Source organism: Peromyscus californicus, unplaced genomic scaffold (genome assembly GCF_007827085.1).
Source record: "Peromyscus californicus insignis strain IS unplaced genomic scaffold, ASM782708v3 Scaffold_12__1_contigs__length_115047231, whole genome shotgun sequence".
NCBI lineage: Eukaryota > Metazoa > Chordata > Mammalia > Rodentia > Cricetidae > Peromyscus > Peromyscus californicus.
Window position 1 is genome coordinate 89,365,606 of NW_026294413.1, and position 16,017 is coordinate 89,381,622.

The following is a 16,017-nucleotide window of genomic DNA, read 5'->3' on the forward strand; positions in this document are numbered from 1 at the left end:
TAAATTAATCCATTTCTATAAATCTATACCTTGCCACGTGGCTCGTGGCTTACTGGCATCTTCACATGCTGTTTCTCATCATGGCGGCTGGCAGTGTCTCTCTCATTCAGCCTTCCACTTCCCAGCTTTATTCTCCTCCTTGTCCCGCCTACACTTCCTGCCTAGCCAATGGCCAATCAGTGTTTTATTTATTGACTAATCAGCAACACGTTTGCCATACAGAACATCCCACAGCACTATAGTTTAAAAAAAATTAAAAAGATGTGCAGAAAGTTGTAAACACTGTATAGTTTGTGGAGGAGAAAAAGAACTTGAACAAGTTGAACTTTGCAGCCAAGATGCTAGTTGAAAGAAAGAGGGTAATTCTTAGAGAGAAATGTGTTGTTCTACAGTAGACCAACAGAACACAGATGCACTGAGGGCAAGACATGACCCACCGAAGGCTCTGACTTGTGAAATTGCTCACTTGTGTGAAGGGGAAGGTCTGAACTGAAGGGGAAGGTCCAGACTGAAAGAGAGCTGCTGAAGGAGTTCACTGTTCCTGATACGCAGCTGCCTGGAGATGTGCTTCCCCAGGGGCAGGGACAACTGATACAACTCTGTTCCAAGAGGGCCAGGCTCCACCCTGAGCTCGCAGAAGGACTGGGCATCATCATTGTTCTGGCTTCACTTAAGCTTAGAGTTCCACGTCACAGCCCAACGTTTTCAGAGAGTAAAAACAGCAAGTCATAACATACCCATAATCAAGCCCAGAGAGAAATGAATGCCTGCTTACTAACTTGCTCAGCTTGCTTTTGTCACTCTAACACAGTTCAGGGTCCAGCCCTTAAAATGGTGCTGCCCACACTCTGGCTGGCTCTTTCCACCCCAAGTAAGCTGAATTAGAGAAAGAATATTCCTCCCCGGCATGCCCACAGGCAAACCTGATCTAGGTAATCTCTAATGGAGACTCTTTTCTCAGGTGATTCTGGACAGTGTAAAGTTGGCTACTAAACTAACAATTGTATTCATCCATGTGTTTTGAAGGCATAAAAGAATGAAGGGGTCATGGAGACCATCTGAAGTCAGGCAATGTGTGGGAGGATCAGAGTCTCTGTAAAGAGGCCCTCAGAGGACTGCATGCAGCTCTGAAGCTGAAGACCAAGACATTCTGGAAACTCCAGGATCCCGGAGTTACACCAAGATCATGGGGTGTACTCCAAGGAAAGTTGTAGACATTGAACGGAAAACGACCCACAAGATTATACGCTGGGGGCAGCAAAGCTAAAGGGGTGGAGCTACCAAAGCTCATTGGAACCCAAATGATCACATTATGTACCACAGATGCCCAGGCATGGAGTGGAAGGATCTGGTGCTTTCCCTGGTGGGTTTTGGGGTAGGTTGTTTGTTGTTGTTGTTGTTGTTGTTGTTGTTTTGTTATTTAAGTATAACTATTCTTGTGGCTGCTTCTTCCATTTTGGGAGAGGAATGCTGTTTACTCTGTGCCATTATTCCTGAAAGTATGTAATTTGTTCTTCACACTTCAGAGACTTTCAAAGTGTTTGAACTGTTAAAGCCGAGTTCTCACATTGGACTGACTATTTTATATCATAACACGGGCATGAGCTTATGGAGACAAAAGGTGAAAAGTTACAGCTTACAAGTGACGTATTTGGGGTCAAGTTGACAAGGGTGAAGTTCTGACAGTAAATGTTCATTGCGAGCTTGACATGACATAGGATCACCAGACAGATGAGCCTGTGGGCGTACATTTGGGAGATTTTTACCTTGATTATACTAATTGATAGGGAAATATCTATTTTATTTGTGGCCATGAACAATGTCTGAGTGGCACAACCTGGGTCATATTAAGTAGAGAGCTAATTACATGGATGCATTTGGAGCCTTCTTCCTCTGACTGTCAACATGTGACCAGCTGCTTCTAGCTCCTCCCACCTTGATGTCCCTGCCATGAAGGACTGTACCGGGAACCAAGAGCTAAAACATAATTTTTCTCCCTTAAGTTACTTTTGTCAAAGTACTTTACCATAGCAACAGGGAAGGAGCTGGGTGGGAAATTGGTGTTTCCCCAGCGTATCAGAATCTCTGGACATGCTTAAAAATTACAGGTCACTGCGAGTCACAGCACAGTAACAGAGAAAACGGTGTTGTTAAAAGACTATTTGGATACAAGCAAATGTTTCAGACCTACGGGAAGAAAGTTAAATATTCTAGTTCTGGCTTTACTAGCTCCTTTTCAATGAGTTTTCTGTGCTCCTGCAATACACTAGTATACTATTTCCAGAATCTTTATAAAATTCTTCCCAAATAAATTCTTCTGTATTAGTTTCTATTTGTTATCACAGTGAAAGCCCCAAAGTCAATAGTAAACAGACTTTGCAACTGAACAAGCTCAGAAGCCAAAGCTTGTACATTCAGTGATTTTACTGGGCTTCAGCATCTTCATTTTTAAAGTCAGTCTTGAATGGTTGTCCATGTCGCAGAGTTCCCAGCTCCTGACAATGGTTCAGTCCTCCTTGTATTCCACTAAACCACCTGACCCATTGTGGTCCTACCTGGTCCTTCTGGTTCTCTAGTTCAGATGCTATGAACCCATGATTACAAATCTACAGTCTCAATAATCCCCTATCTAGGCGGTTCCAAAAGAGGCACAAATTGGAGGTCAGGTAATAAAAAGGTGCATTTGGGTGACTCAGTACTGAGTGAACCTGTGGAGGAAGACTAGCTTCAGTCAGTGACCACGAAGCAATGAAGGCAAGAGAGGAATGGCCAGACTCCCATCAACCTCGGCTCTTCCTCTGATGCCCCCTTAGGCCTCAAAGGAAGAACTTAACAGAAGGATGTCTTATAAGTGGGAACTTCTTTGGCTTTAAACTCAAATAAATGAAATAGCCCCCCCTCCTGGGTGGGGGGGGATGATAAAATCCTGTCAAGAATCCATGACATGGAATTTACATGGAATCTCTTTAAGTCTATGAATTTTAAGAAAGAAATCAAGAAGGAGGAAGGTACCAACACATTACCCAAATATGCAATAAGAACACATAATTTTAATACTCTTTTAATCATTCCACTTTTATAAACAAAATTACTACAGAGAACCCTGGAAATAAATTTTCCATGTTGAAAGACTATCTTTCCCTGAAATATCATTGTACTAAACATTCTTATAGATTCTCAAATAAAATTGTATAATCTTACAGTTTAATCTTCAACTTATAAACTTATAACTTTAATACAACCTTGAAGACTACCTCACCTACAATCATAGCCCTTTCCTTTACCTTCCAAATACTTATTGTATGCGACAAAGACCAAGGAAGCGGGATGATGTACACTGCTCAAGATTTTCTGTCAACAGCTTCGATGGTTCTAGCATACTAGATTTTCCATGGTACATCCCTCTGATTCTGAAGTTGCAGGACAAGTCATGATTAAGACTACAGAGGCTTACGAAACTAATGGACTACATTAGCTAATTGTTTCACTCAGCAGAAGGTTTGAAGTCCTAAAAGGGAAAATTACTTGTTGGAGTTACCCAATTAGAACGGAGGAAGGACTGGGCCCATACATAACACTATGCTATTTTTATTGTATGATATTCCCCAAAGAAAACTCCATATCACAACAAGCATTGTGGACATGTTATATAAAGTGCTGCAGAGCTGAAAATGGTAAGAGAGAGGGAGAAAAAGTACATACAACTTTACTTAAACATTTCACCTTTTAAATTTTCTTCATTTCAAGTTGAATATGAAAATAATGTCAATAATGAGCCTAGAACCTGCGATGACCCACGGTAAGCCTAACCCCCAAATAAGCTCTCCTTCAGAATTCTCTGTGAGAGTAGGGATTTCACCCATCCTCGCCTCACCTTGCCTCTCCTCTCCTGTCCCTCCCATCCCATCCCTGCCGTGTGTGTAGGGGGAGCTTTGCACAGCACGTGTGTGGAGACCAGAGGACAATGACAACCCTAGGTGTCAGTCCTTTCTTCCATCTTGTTTGAGGCAGGCTGTACTGTTGGTGGCCTGAGAGCACCTGGAGCTCCTGTCTCTGCTGTCCATCTTGCCTCTGGAACACGGGGATTGTAGACATGTGCTTCTGAGTCCAGCTTTATGTATGCTATGAGGCTGCAAACTTGTGAGTCCTCATGCTTGAGCAGCATGCACATTACCCACACAGCTATCTCCCCAGCCATCTCAGAATCACTGAAGAACTTCATCTGCACCTGTGAACTTCATCTGCGCCTGTGCAGGCACTAGCGCTTGTACAGGAAAGAGTCTAGAGTAAGGATATGATGTGGAAATTCACCCATAGACATCATATCTGCAAGAGCAGCAGTGAATGGATGGATTAACTCAAGCAGAAGAAATTTCCTAGAGATCATTTTCATAGTTAGCAAACATCAGAATGGTCTATTTGTCTCATGGATTTCATTCTTTGATTCATTAGTTCTTTTGTTCATAGCGATCCTTTAAGTGATAGTCAGAAATAATGCTTCAGAATGACTTCCTACTCCAAAAAGAGTAAAAATCCAAGTATTAAGAAACTTTCTTACAAGACCCTGAGCAAGGTTAATACCTGACTTCTTCCCAAACTCCTTGTTCTTCATTCTGTCTCTAACTTGGCCATAAGACCCCAGGAGTCCTATACTCCTCTCTGATTTCTTTTCACCTGTAGAAAATAACACCCTCTGAAAACTTACATATGCCATTATTCATCACTTTCTGTTTCTCCTTCTCCTTCATCAGAATGAGAACTCTGTGAGAGCTGGGGCTTTCAATCATTCACATTATGGTGGAATATTCAACCATTATCCAGTATCTACTGGGGAGCCCCATAAGGTGTTCTGCTAAGCCCTGGAGATGGCAAACTAAAACACACAGGGCATGTTATTTTGCTTTGGGGTCCAGTATAAGGAGGGAGCTAATCACATTAAAACAAATGCATGAAGAGTTAAAATTTCAATAAGAATTTGTGGGATATGTTGTGCAGAATGGGGGCACCAACATGGTGTCTCTATGGAAATGATTCATAAAATAATAATGACAACTATAATCTTTCTCAACTGCTCTAAACACATTATCTCCTCAACATAACATAATCCACTAAGGTGGGGACTTTTATTGCCCCAATTTCACAGGTAAAGAAACTGAGGAACTCAGAGACTAACTAATTCACCCCAATACTGGACCTAGGATTTGAACTCACACACCTATCTGCCGAGTTCACATTCTTGACTATTGTATAACACAACCTCCGGGAAGATGCGGGAGAATTAAATCTGCTCATAGGAAATCGCATCCTAAGCAAGTAAGAGCAAATGCAAGGTGGTGGAGGCAGAAGAGAGCAGTACACACTTGAAATTTGGAAGACCAACAAAGCCGGAGCGCAGAGACGTAAGGAAGAGACGAGCATGAGGCAGAGGTTCTGTCCAGAAGGATCTTAGCAGGAGGATAGGCAACCCCATGGGGCAGGCTAAGAGTTTTATCACCAAAACTTTAATGACAAGCTAGTGGATGCTTTTTCAGACAGCCAAGGGTGATGCTGTTTCTGAGTTTCAAGAGGCTGCCCGTGGCTGCAGTGTGCCCAGTCTCCTGGCTAGCATGAAAGTCTGAGGACCAGTTGGGACTGAAGCCAGTGTAGGGATGGGGAAAAGAAGATATATTTGCAGGCACTTGGGTCAACTCCTCTCAATACTGTTTCTCTAAATTCTGAATCCCTGTTCTGAAGGCTAAACTCACCTTTTCCGACAAGGCTTCCTCCAGGGTGGCCAGAGCAGTGTCTGTGTTGCTGGAATCTGTCTGCAAAGACTTCACTCTGTCTTTCAGGTTGGTCAGTTGTTTGTCCTTATCCCTAAGTTGTTCTTGCAAGTTTTCAATCTAGAAATAAAGAATACACATTTTATAAGTAATCAAAGCCAAGATTCTTGAGACCATCTCTTGTTTTGTTTAAGATCTGATATTATGAACATCGTCAATATCATGAGATTACATTTGACTTAGAATTAAGAAAATCTTGAGACCTTAATCCATTTAAGGCAATTTTTGTATTTATAAGCAGAATTTTGCTCTCTATGGAAATGCAGGCCCCATCAACATTTAAATAGTATTATTTCTCTATGTTTCTACCCATTTTACCATACTCTTAAGGTTCAAGTCCATACACCTTGCCGCGGTGAACCAGAAAAAAATGTTCCCACAGGATTAATTCATTCACTGAGCAGGGTGCCCATTCTTTACTAGGAAGCCTATTGTTATACAACAGAGCCCACACAGTCGTTCACTTACGCCTTTATTCAGCAAGAAACTTCGTGATATAGCAAATGTTGTCAAGTGGCTGTTTCGAAGTGACCACATGAAAAGCCAAGTAGGTTATCACCAGCAGACCGTTAATGGGAAGGACTTGTGATAGAAGTCATATGCAACAAGTGCTAAACACTCCATTTGGCAACTAAGTCATATGCTGGCAACCAACCAGCCACTTTTATCCAGTATCTGCCTCCCGAAATAAACACAGAAAACAGCCGATTATAAGGTCTGCCTGGCAGCGGCAGCAAGGACCTTCCCTAGGTATTACGTCCATTATCATTCATGTTTTATTCTCTGCTTTCCAACCATGTATTTCTTATCTAAGGGGTTTTTTTTAAGCCCACTATGCAGACAATTTATTCGTATTAAGGGTTTTAAAATGACAAGGAAAAAAAGCAGTACAACTCTAAGATAAGCCCATTCAAAATATTTGCATTCTGCACCCAGCTTTCTCAGGGACTCATTCCAACTACATGCTCCACATTGTGCTACTCAAGGAACTTCTGTGATTACTTGATTCTTCTCACATGAATCTGGAATAGCTATGAAACTGATGTTGGCAGTTGTCATGGAAATGTCTTCCACCAATGAGAACTAGAAGCTTCTCATTGGGAGAAGACAATGGTGGTAACAAAGAAGGTACCACTATAGATCATCCAAACAGCTCTAAAGAAGCCAGGTATGGTGACTCCTGCTGATAATGGGAGTTAGGAGGCAGGTGCCAAAGGCTGTCAGAAGTTAAGGATACCCCAGGGCATATAGTGAGTTCCAGACCAGCCTGTGCTACAGAGTGAACACTGTTCCAATACAAAACAAAATGGAACTCTAAAGAGAAAGGCAATGGGGCTAGAGAGATGGCTCAGCAGTTAAGAGCATTGGCTGCTCTCCCAAAGGGCCCTGGGTTCAATTCCCAACACCCACATGGCAGCTCACAACTGGCTATAACTCCAGTTGCAGGGGATCTGGCACCCTCACACACAGAGAGACAGACAGATAAGGCAGGTAAGACACCAATGCACATTTTAAAAAATTAATAATAATAATAATAATAATAATAATAATAATAATAAAGCTGGGTGGTGGTGGCCCACGCCTTTAATCCCAGCACTTGGGAGGCAGAGGTAGGCAGATCTCTGAGGTCAAGTCCAGTCTGGTCTACAGAGTGAGATCCAGGACAGCCAGGGCTACAGAGAGAAACCCTGTCTTGAAAACCCAGTGGGGGTGAGGAAGAGGCAATGATGCACCTACATCTGAGTCGACAGGACCCAGCCTGGGCTAATGGACTTTTCCAATGTTCCAATGCATCTGAGCTAATAGAGCTAATGAAACTTTGGACAAGGTTGACTGACAGATTTAGAATAGGGTGAATGAACATTTATACCCAAGAACATCCCAGTTTAAGAAATGTTGTATAAACACCTCAAGAGTGAGTCTTGGACTAGGGAGATGTTGACCAGCTAAAAGTGACTCCTGTCTTAAGTGTGAAGATCTGAAGTCAGAGTCTCATAAGCCATATAAAACCAGATGTGGTAGTACACATCTGTAATCCTAATGCACCTACAGCAAGACAGCAGCTGAGACAAGAGAACTCCCAGAAGCTTGTGGGTCAGATGCCCTGCATCCACAGTGGCCAACAACAGAGACTCATTCTCAGACAAGGTGAAAGGCAAGGAAAGATACCTGAGGCTGTCATCTGAGTTCCACATGCATGACATTGCATGCTTGCACATACAGATACAACACACACAGACACACACAATTTTTGTAAAAAGGAGACTTAAGGGGCTACACAATACAGAACAGTGTAAAGAATAGAGTCTCTTAATAACTTCTGTAAAACACTCTATAAATAGACACATGCACCTGGAAGTAAAAACCACGAAAGGGAAGCAGCCTTAGAGGTGGGTGGTAGAGCAGAGCTTCTAGTTCTCATTGGTGGAAGCTTCAATAATCTCCTGCTTAAAATTTCAAACCAAGTAGGGCTTACTGCTTTTAAAATATGATCGTTGGTGGTGCTGGTGGGGATGGTATAGCAGTTAAAAGTACTTGCTGCTCTTACGGAGGATCCCAGTTCAGCTCCCAGCACCCAGGTCAAAACCACCTATAATTCCAGCTCCAGGAGATCAGCTACACTCTTCTGGCCTCTGTGGGCATGTGAACAAATATGGCATATACTCACAGAGACAGACACACACATAAAGATAAAAGGAAATCCTTAAAACCTGGCCAGTGAGATGTGTGTGTGTGTGTGTGTGTGTGTGTGTGTGTGTGTGTGTGTGTGTGTGTGTACTAAAGATGGTGAGATTGCTGAGTGGGTAAAGGCACATGCTATCAAATCTGACAACCTGAGTTCAATTCTCAGGACACACCTGGTGGAAAAGAGAAACATCTCCTGTACCTCTCTACATAAGATGTGGCACAGGCATGTCCACACACATACAAAACTCACAAATAAATACATATAATAAAATAATTTAAAATACCAAATACACAAGTAAATAATAAACAGACACTACAAATTACTAGCAAAAATAAGTTGTCTATGAGCTACAGTTTGGGTATAATCTGTCTCCCAAAGGTCCTTCTGGATGCTGGGGCCTCAGGATGCTGAAGCTGAGAGGTGTTCGATGCTTTGACAGGAGGACATAGAAGAAGGTGATGATGTCATGGAGGCTTTACTTGACTGGGTCAGTTCCATCCTCATTGGATGGAATTGGTCTAACTGGACTCAATTGGTTCTCCCAAGAGTGGTTTGCTACCAGAGAGCAAGCCTGTGCCCTCCGCCAGTCAGCTGGCACGGTGTGACTTGACAGGTTCATATGTGCTCCCATCACATGCCACCTGCTAGAATGTGCTGCCCCCAGAAGCTGATGCTCGTACAACACCATCAAGCATCCAGAACTGTGAGCTAAAATGATTTTTCCTGTTATGCAGAAGGAGTCATCACTGGCATTTTTTAGAGTAACACCAAATAGACAAGTCACATCCAGTTACATGCAATGAAATTGCTAGAAAGCATTTCAAATCCTGATTTCACTCAATTGCAAACTAAATGGGAATATTAGAATCTGAAGAGGGAAAAGGCATAATATAAAACAATTCAACACTAACTTTGTAAAATGAAGTTCTTGCATAGAGTAATACATATATATATATACACACATATATACATATATATGTATATATATATATATATATATATATATCACTAAGAATTACATTTGACAGTAAAGTTTATTTTTTCCCACATTTTCTGTATCCTCCCATTTATTTTCCTTGAAGACAATATACAAAATAAGATAATTTCAAACCAACTACAAAACATCAAAAGGGTTTTAAAATGAGTTTTGAAGTAAGTTTTACTTCTTAAAAGGGCTTGTTACGTGAAGGAATGTTCCTTTTAGCTCCAAAGAAAAATAAGTTCTTTCTGAAAATTAAAGTTTAGGAGGCTGGCAAATGTAAACATTTTTTTATCTACTGGAAAATTATTATACACCTTTCTCTTGTTCTCAAACTGTTATGGCACCAAAAATGTCTGGGATCTTTTTCTTAAAGTGTGAAGCTGCACAAAGTTTACATAGCAGGAACTGGGCAGTGAGCAAGCTGGAAACTAGGGTTAGGATCGGGAATCCCGGGGCCGCTTTTAAGAATTTTCACATTTTTCCAAAGATACAACCCTCCTTGGAACACAGAGAACTCATTAGTCCCTGCGACTCTTGGAGTAAGAGACAGGTCTGTGCACCCCAGGCCTGAGAAATACCACACTTGCCATTGAAGAAAGTTGTTTCTGGTCACAGCACCCACAACAGTAACTGTACTGTGTGACTGAAGCAAGAACTGCACTCTCAGAGCTGATCCCTGGAGAGCAAGCAAGGCAAGGGCAGCTTTCAGACCCCGGGGACCACACGGCAACCCTAACCCTAATAGATTTTAGCTAACTTTCGAAATTCTACACTCCAAGACTGCCTTTCAGAGTCCTTCACTCTTAGCCAGCCAGGCAAGATTCCAATCTATAGGGCTATGACTTCACTTCATGTCTTTCGATGGTTCCCACTTTTCTCAAGACCCTTCAAGAGATGGTCTAAGAGCCAGAGCTAGGACTGTAGCTCAGTGACGCAGCATTTGTTTAGCAGGAGTGAGATCCCAGGCTCGAGGCCCAGTACTGCCAGGAGAAACAAAAGAGGATTTACTTGCTCTTCCATCATGCCTGCACTGGCTACCATTCTGGGTTTCCTCCGCTGAACTGTGTACACACTATCAGAATTGCCGTCAGGGGCTGGAGATGTAGCTGAGGGGTAAAACTGTCTCTTCACGAGGTTGTAAGGCCAGTTAAGACCAATGTTGTCACTTTAACATCTCTGGCCATTAATTTGCTAAGTATAATGAGGGGGGAAGGTGGGGCTATTAAAGAGACTGTGCTACATAAAGAGATGAAATGGCTGGGTTCCTTTGGCTCTGGGATTACAGAAAGAATATATAAAAAGTGACAGATAAGGTCTCTTTAAAGGTTCATGCTATAACATGTTCACATTTGTAAATCTTACCCAAAGGTGCCTTTCAGTTCACTTTAGGAGATTCTGAAACTCAATTACTAAAAAGCCTCTTCTTTTTTTCTTAAGACATATTTCTGTAATTTTTGTTATCCATACCTTGGGTATTAGTTAAAGTTATTATTATACAGAGACAACCAGTCAAATTTGAGCAAAAATATAGAGGAATTAAAAAAAATCACCAAAAAGGTGAAAGTTACATGAAAAGGCCAGAATTCTATGCCTAAAGTTCTGACCCAAGTGGCCCAGGACAGATGCTACGGCTGAGCAGCGGACAGCAGACATCTGGACTTCAGTGCAAACTACTGCATTCCATTCCATGCTGACCCGTGACCATGTGACCTTACAATCACCACAGTGCAGAGATGTTATCAAATTCCCAGCATTCCAACAACTCTGACAGGTGCATTTGGTTAAATTAAAAGGCAGAGACAAGATTAAGCCAATGGCTTAACAGCAAGAGAAGCTGAGAATGCAAATACTATGTTCTCACCTTCTGGAGTGAGATGTCCTTCATAAAGTCAGTAGGAAAGCCAGACAGAGTCTGGTGGCCAAACCACCAACCCATATCTACGACACCTAGGGGAAGCTTTAGTGTTCCACATCCGGCAAACATACTACTCTAGAAAAAGATGGATGTTAATCTCGATTCTCTCCTCCCTTTCTCCTACCATCTCACATCTCTAGAGCACTGTAAGGTTAAGCTAACGCATGTGATCCATACAACCCTATGGTACCATCCATGCCGACTTTATAAATGCTTAGTATCCGTTACTTTTCTCCTAGAATTTTGTGACTCTGAAAAGTTACACAAACATACTCAGAGTATATAACTTTTAGACTGGCTTTTTGCACTGAGCATAACTGTCTAGAGATTCATCCAAATTGTCAAGCAATTTAGTAGTTCATTATTTTTTATTTCTGAGTAGTATTCCATTGTATCACTATGCCAGTTTCTTTAAGCATGTACCTATTTACGGACATGCAGGTTGTTTCCAGTTTGGGCTATTTCAAGTATTTTACTATGAACATTAACATACAAGTTTGTGCTTTGAACAGAAGTTTTTACTATCCTGGTATAAACGTAACCAGGATGCAATTTCTGGGTCACAAGGAAGTTTGTTTTTATTGTGTAAAACTCTACTGAAGTATTATTCTCTAGAGTTTCAACATTGCACATTTTAACATCTTTATCAAAAAAAGAATGGTCTGGTTTCCCAACACTGTCACCAATGCTCTTGTCACTAGTTGTGACTTTAGTGACTCTGATAGGTGTGCTGGTACTCTGCTTTCCCCAGTGACTAGTGACTACTGTGTTTCCACACATGCACCTCCACAGTGAAGTGTCACTTCATGCCTTTTCCCCATTTTCTAAACGGATTGTTTGTGGCGGTTTTGCTTCACTCTTGACTTTCAATGACTCGTTATATATTCTGAGTCTCTGTCCTTTGTTAGACTGTATGGTTTACAGTACTTGTTCCTCATCTTCGGCTTATCTCTTAGTCTCCTTAACAGGAACCTTCACAGAAGAAAAGTCCAATGTATTAATCTTTCTCTTTTTGATCTTCCTTTTGAGGTCAATTCTGAGATTTTTCTCAGTTTCTTCTAAAACTTATAGTTTCGTGTTTTATACTTAAGTTCAGGACCCACTGAGCTATTTTTTGAAAAAGGTGCAAGGTTTAAATCAATGTACAATTGTGTGGCCTATATGTGTCCAGCTGGTCCTTCCTTACACAAAATATTATGTGTAAGCATCCTGAGTTCTCTATTGATCTAAGTCTCTATCTCTCAGTCAATATTCACTACTGTAAAAATTAATACAGAAGAGTGGTTTCTTCCATTTATTTTTTCTACAGATAACTTTATATAAAAGGATGAAGATGAAGATACCTACTTTGGAGAGGAAACCATATTGCGATAAAATCTAGGTTTCTGTCCATGCTATACAAGTTGTCTACTGCTGAGCTATGCCCCCTCCCATCCCTGAGGATACCCCTTCTATTTGGTATGGTGCTCTAAGATCTATCAAAGCAACCAGGGGGAAAATATGTCCAAATCAGAAATGAAGGACTGAAAATAATTGTTTGCGAACATCAAGGTCCTATACATAGAAAACTTTCAATACTAGCCCTGTTAAAACTGGTAAACAAATTTAGTATTGCTGCAGTCTAGAGAAAGGATGTGGAGACAGCACAGTTGTTTTCCACACTCTAACAAGCTATCTGAAGAGGAAACCATGAGAAGAACAATTCCATTTACAGTATCAACAAAAAGTAAATGAAATGCTTCAGAACAAATTTAGTCACCAAAGTAAAAGACTTGCCCATTTAAACTATAAAAGACCAATGAAAAAGTCAAAGACAACATACACACAAATGAAAAGCTAACCCATGCTCATTGACTGGGAATATTAAAACTGTTAACACATCTAGTTGGGTGGTTCATGCCCGTAATCCCAGTACTCAGGAAGCAGTAACCAGAGAATGAGTAAAGGTCAGCCTCGGTCACAAAGTGGGTCTAGAACAGCCTGGAACACATAGCCAAACTGTCTCACAAAATAACTATGAGAAAAAGTGCCTATACTACCCAAATAGGCTCTAGATTAAATTCTGACTCTAATAAAATTCCAATAACATTTTTCATAGAATTAGAAAAAAATTCTGAGATACACACAAAACCATTAAATACTCTGAGTAGACAAAAAGATCATGAACCAAAAACAAAGTTGAAGGTTTAAGGCTACCTGATCTCAAAATATATTGCAAAGCTATTGTAATCACAACAGGACAAAAGAAGACAGTGCAGACCAGTGAACCCACTCTCATAAATAAATCCATACATTTATAGTCAATTGATTTGTGCAAAATCTCCAAGTTACACAATGAAGAAAAAACTCTTTCCAATAGTGGTACTGAGGAAACTGGGTACTCAGAGAAGAATGAAATTGGGGCCCTATCTCACAGCACACATAAAAACGTGCTCCAGGAAGATTATGAACGGAAATATACACCTGAGACTGAAGCTGCTAGAAGAGACCACAGGGAAAGGCTCCGGGCCACCGGCCTGGGAAATTTCTTCTTCTTGTTTGTTTCGTTTGGATTCTTCACAAAACCCCAAAAGCATCAATAGAGACAGTAAAAATAGAAGTGAGAGTGCATCAGGCCAAAGACCTTTTGTGCGATGACATCCCGAGAAATACAAGGGATGCTGTCATACCCTTTACCTTAATCGTGACTTAGGGACTCATTAGGAGAATGATGGTTTGTAGTATGTGTACAGTGGCTATAACTTAGATCTTCATTGGCTCCCAAGGGGAGCATGTGTTAACAGTTTCTCCCACCAGGCGGTGGTACCACAACTCTTTAATCCCAGGACTCAGGAGGCAGAGGCAGGTGGATCTCTGTGAGTTCAAGGCCAGCCTGGTCTACAGAGTAAGTTCCAGGACAGCCAAGGCTACACAGAGAAACTGTCTCGAAAAACAAAACAAAACAAAACAATTGTCCCAAGAGCATAGCAGGACTGGGGGAGGGTGGCACTGTTAGAGGGAGAGCCTTGAAGGAGGTTTTAAGTCATTGGAACATGTCCTTTGCCCTAGTTAGGGTTGTGATACTGCAGTAATAAAATACCATGACCAAAAGTAAGTTGGGAGGAAAGGGATTATTTGGCTGACAGACGCAAACAGGGCAGGAATCCGGGAGGCAGGAGCTGATACAGAGGCCATGGAGGGGTGCCGAAGCTGATACAGAGGCCATGGAGGGATGCCACTTGTTCCTCGTGGCCTGCTCAGCCTGCTTTCTTATAGAACCCGGGACACCAGCCCAGGGATGGCACCACACACCATGGACTGAACACTCCCCCATCAATCACTAATTAAGAAAATACCTTACAGCTGAATCTTAGGGAGGCATTTTCTCAATTGAGGTTCCCTCCTTCCTTACAGGTAAGTCTAGCTTGTGTCAAGTTGACATAAACCTAGCAAGCACACCCTTTAAGGGAATTGTGTGGCCTGGGGCTCCTTTCTCTCTCTTCCCTACCTGGAGGGGCACAGTTTTCCTCAACCACAGGCCTCTACCCGGAAATAGACCAGAATAGACCAGAAGCCAAGGCAATGTGGCTCATCTGTCATAGGCTGAAATGCCCAACTCTGAAAGCAACAAATCTTCTCTCTGTAGAAGTTGATTTATTTTTATTCATCCCAACAAAGCATTCTATATTCTCCTATCTTCCCTTTGGGAAATTCTAATCCTTTTTCTGTCAGCATTTCGTTCTCTGTGAGAACTTCCTTCACCAAGTCTTTAAGAGTTGATACTATTAATTAGTACTATTAACAAGTAACTCATTGTTGTCCCTTACCTCAGGATGCTTTCTTCCTGATGAACAGTTCACAAGATAGAGAATCTGTAGTTGATAGTTTTAGGCTCCTCACTTAAAAAGTACAAGGCTAATTTCTCTAGCCTATGGTTGCCGATGAAGAACCTGCTGGTGGTCTCCTGATACAAAGTCATATGGCTGTGGCTGCTTGGAGATTTCACTTTCATTTTCAGAGGCTTAATTACAAAGCCTTGGTGTGCATTTCCTTGGGTTTGGTGATATGGGGCTCAATCATCTTCGCATGAGTGAGTTTACATCTTTTGCCAAGCTAGGAAATGTTTCAACTTTTACTCAGTCTTCAAGCTACTTCAAGCACTCTGTATTCTTTCTCCTCTCCTCGAATTCTATAGGAATATTAGACCATACTATCACCCGCAAGTCCATGAGCTCTACTCATCTGATCTCCATTCCAGTTCCTCTGTCCTTCACATTAAGGAGCCATGACAGAGTTCCCCAAGCTCACTGATGCTATCTTTAGTCCTATCTACTCTCCTACTCAATGTTCCAGGGAGGCAGGCGCTCTCTCTCTCTCTCTCTCTCTCTCTCTCTCTCTCTCTCTCTCTCTCTTTCTCAGGAAATCTATAATTACCTATTCAAGCAATTTTATAAAAATTGTTTTAACTTTTTTCACCCAATAATCCCAATATCTGATATGCTTGGCTATCATTTGTTTCTCCTTATTCAAATTGTGATTTTTTTTTTCCCTCTGTAGTGGTTTCTTACTACACTGGGTGATTGTGGTTGATATATTGTGCACCCCAATAAACTTATCTGGGGGTCAGAGA

At 41.5% G+C, this 16,017-nt stretch overlaps 1 protein-coding gene across 16 annotated transcripts in view; it reads right to left on the bottom strand.

Moving 5' to 3' along the window:
* Erc2 (ELKS/RAB6-interacting/CAST family member 2) overlaps window positions 1-16,017 on the bottom strand; it is a 906,926-nt gene that overhangs the window by 465,602 nt on the left and 425,307 nt on the right. For all 16 annotated transcript variants that reach the window (XR_008217165.1, XR_008217166.1, XM_052733784.1 and 13 more), the window contains one exon: window positions 5,745-5,882. Coding sequence is in view for 14 of the 16 variants with exons in the window: in XM_052733784.1 (XP_052589744.1) it covers window positions 5,745-5,882 (138 nt within the window). In the remaining 2 variants the exon portion in view is untranslated. The remainder of the gene's footprint in view (window positions 1-5,744; window positions 5,883-16,017) is intronic.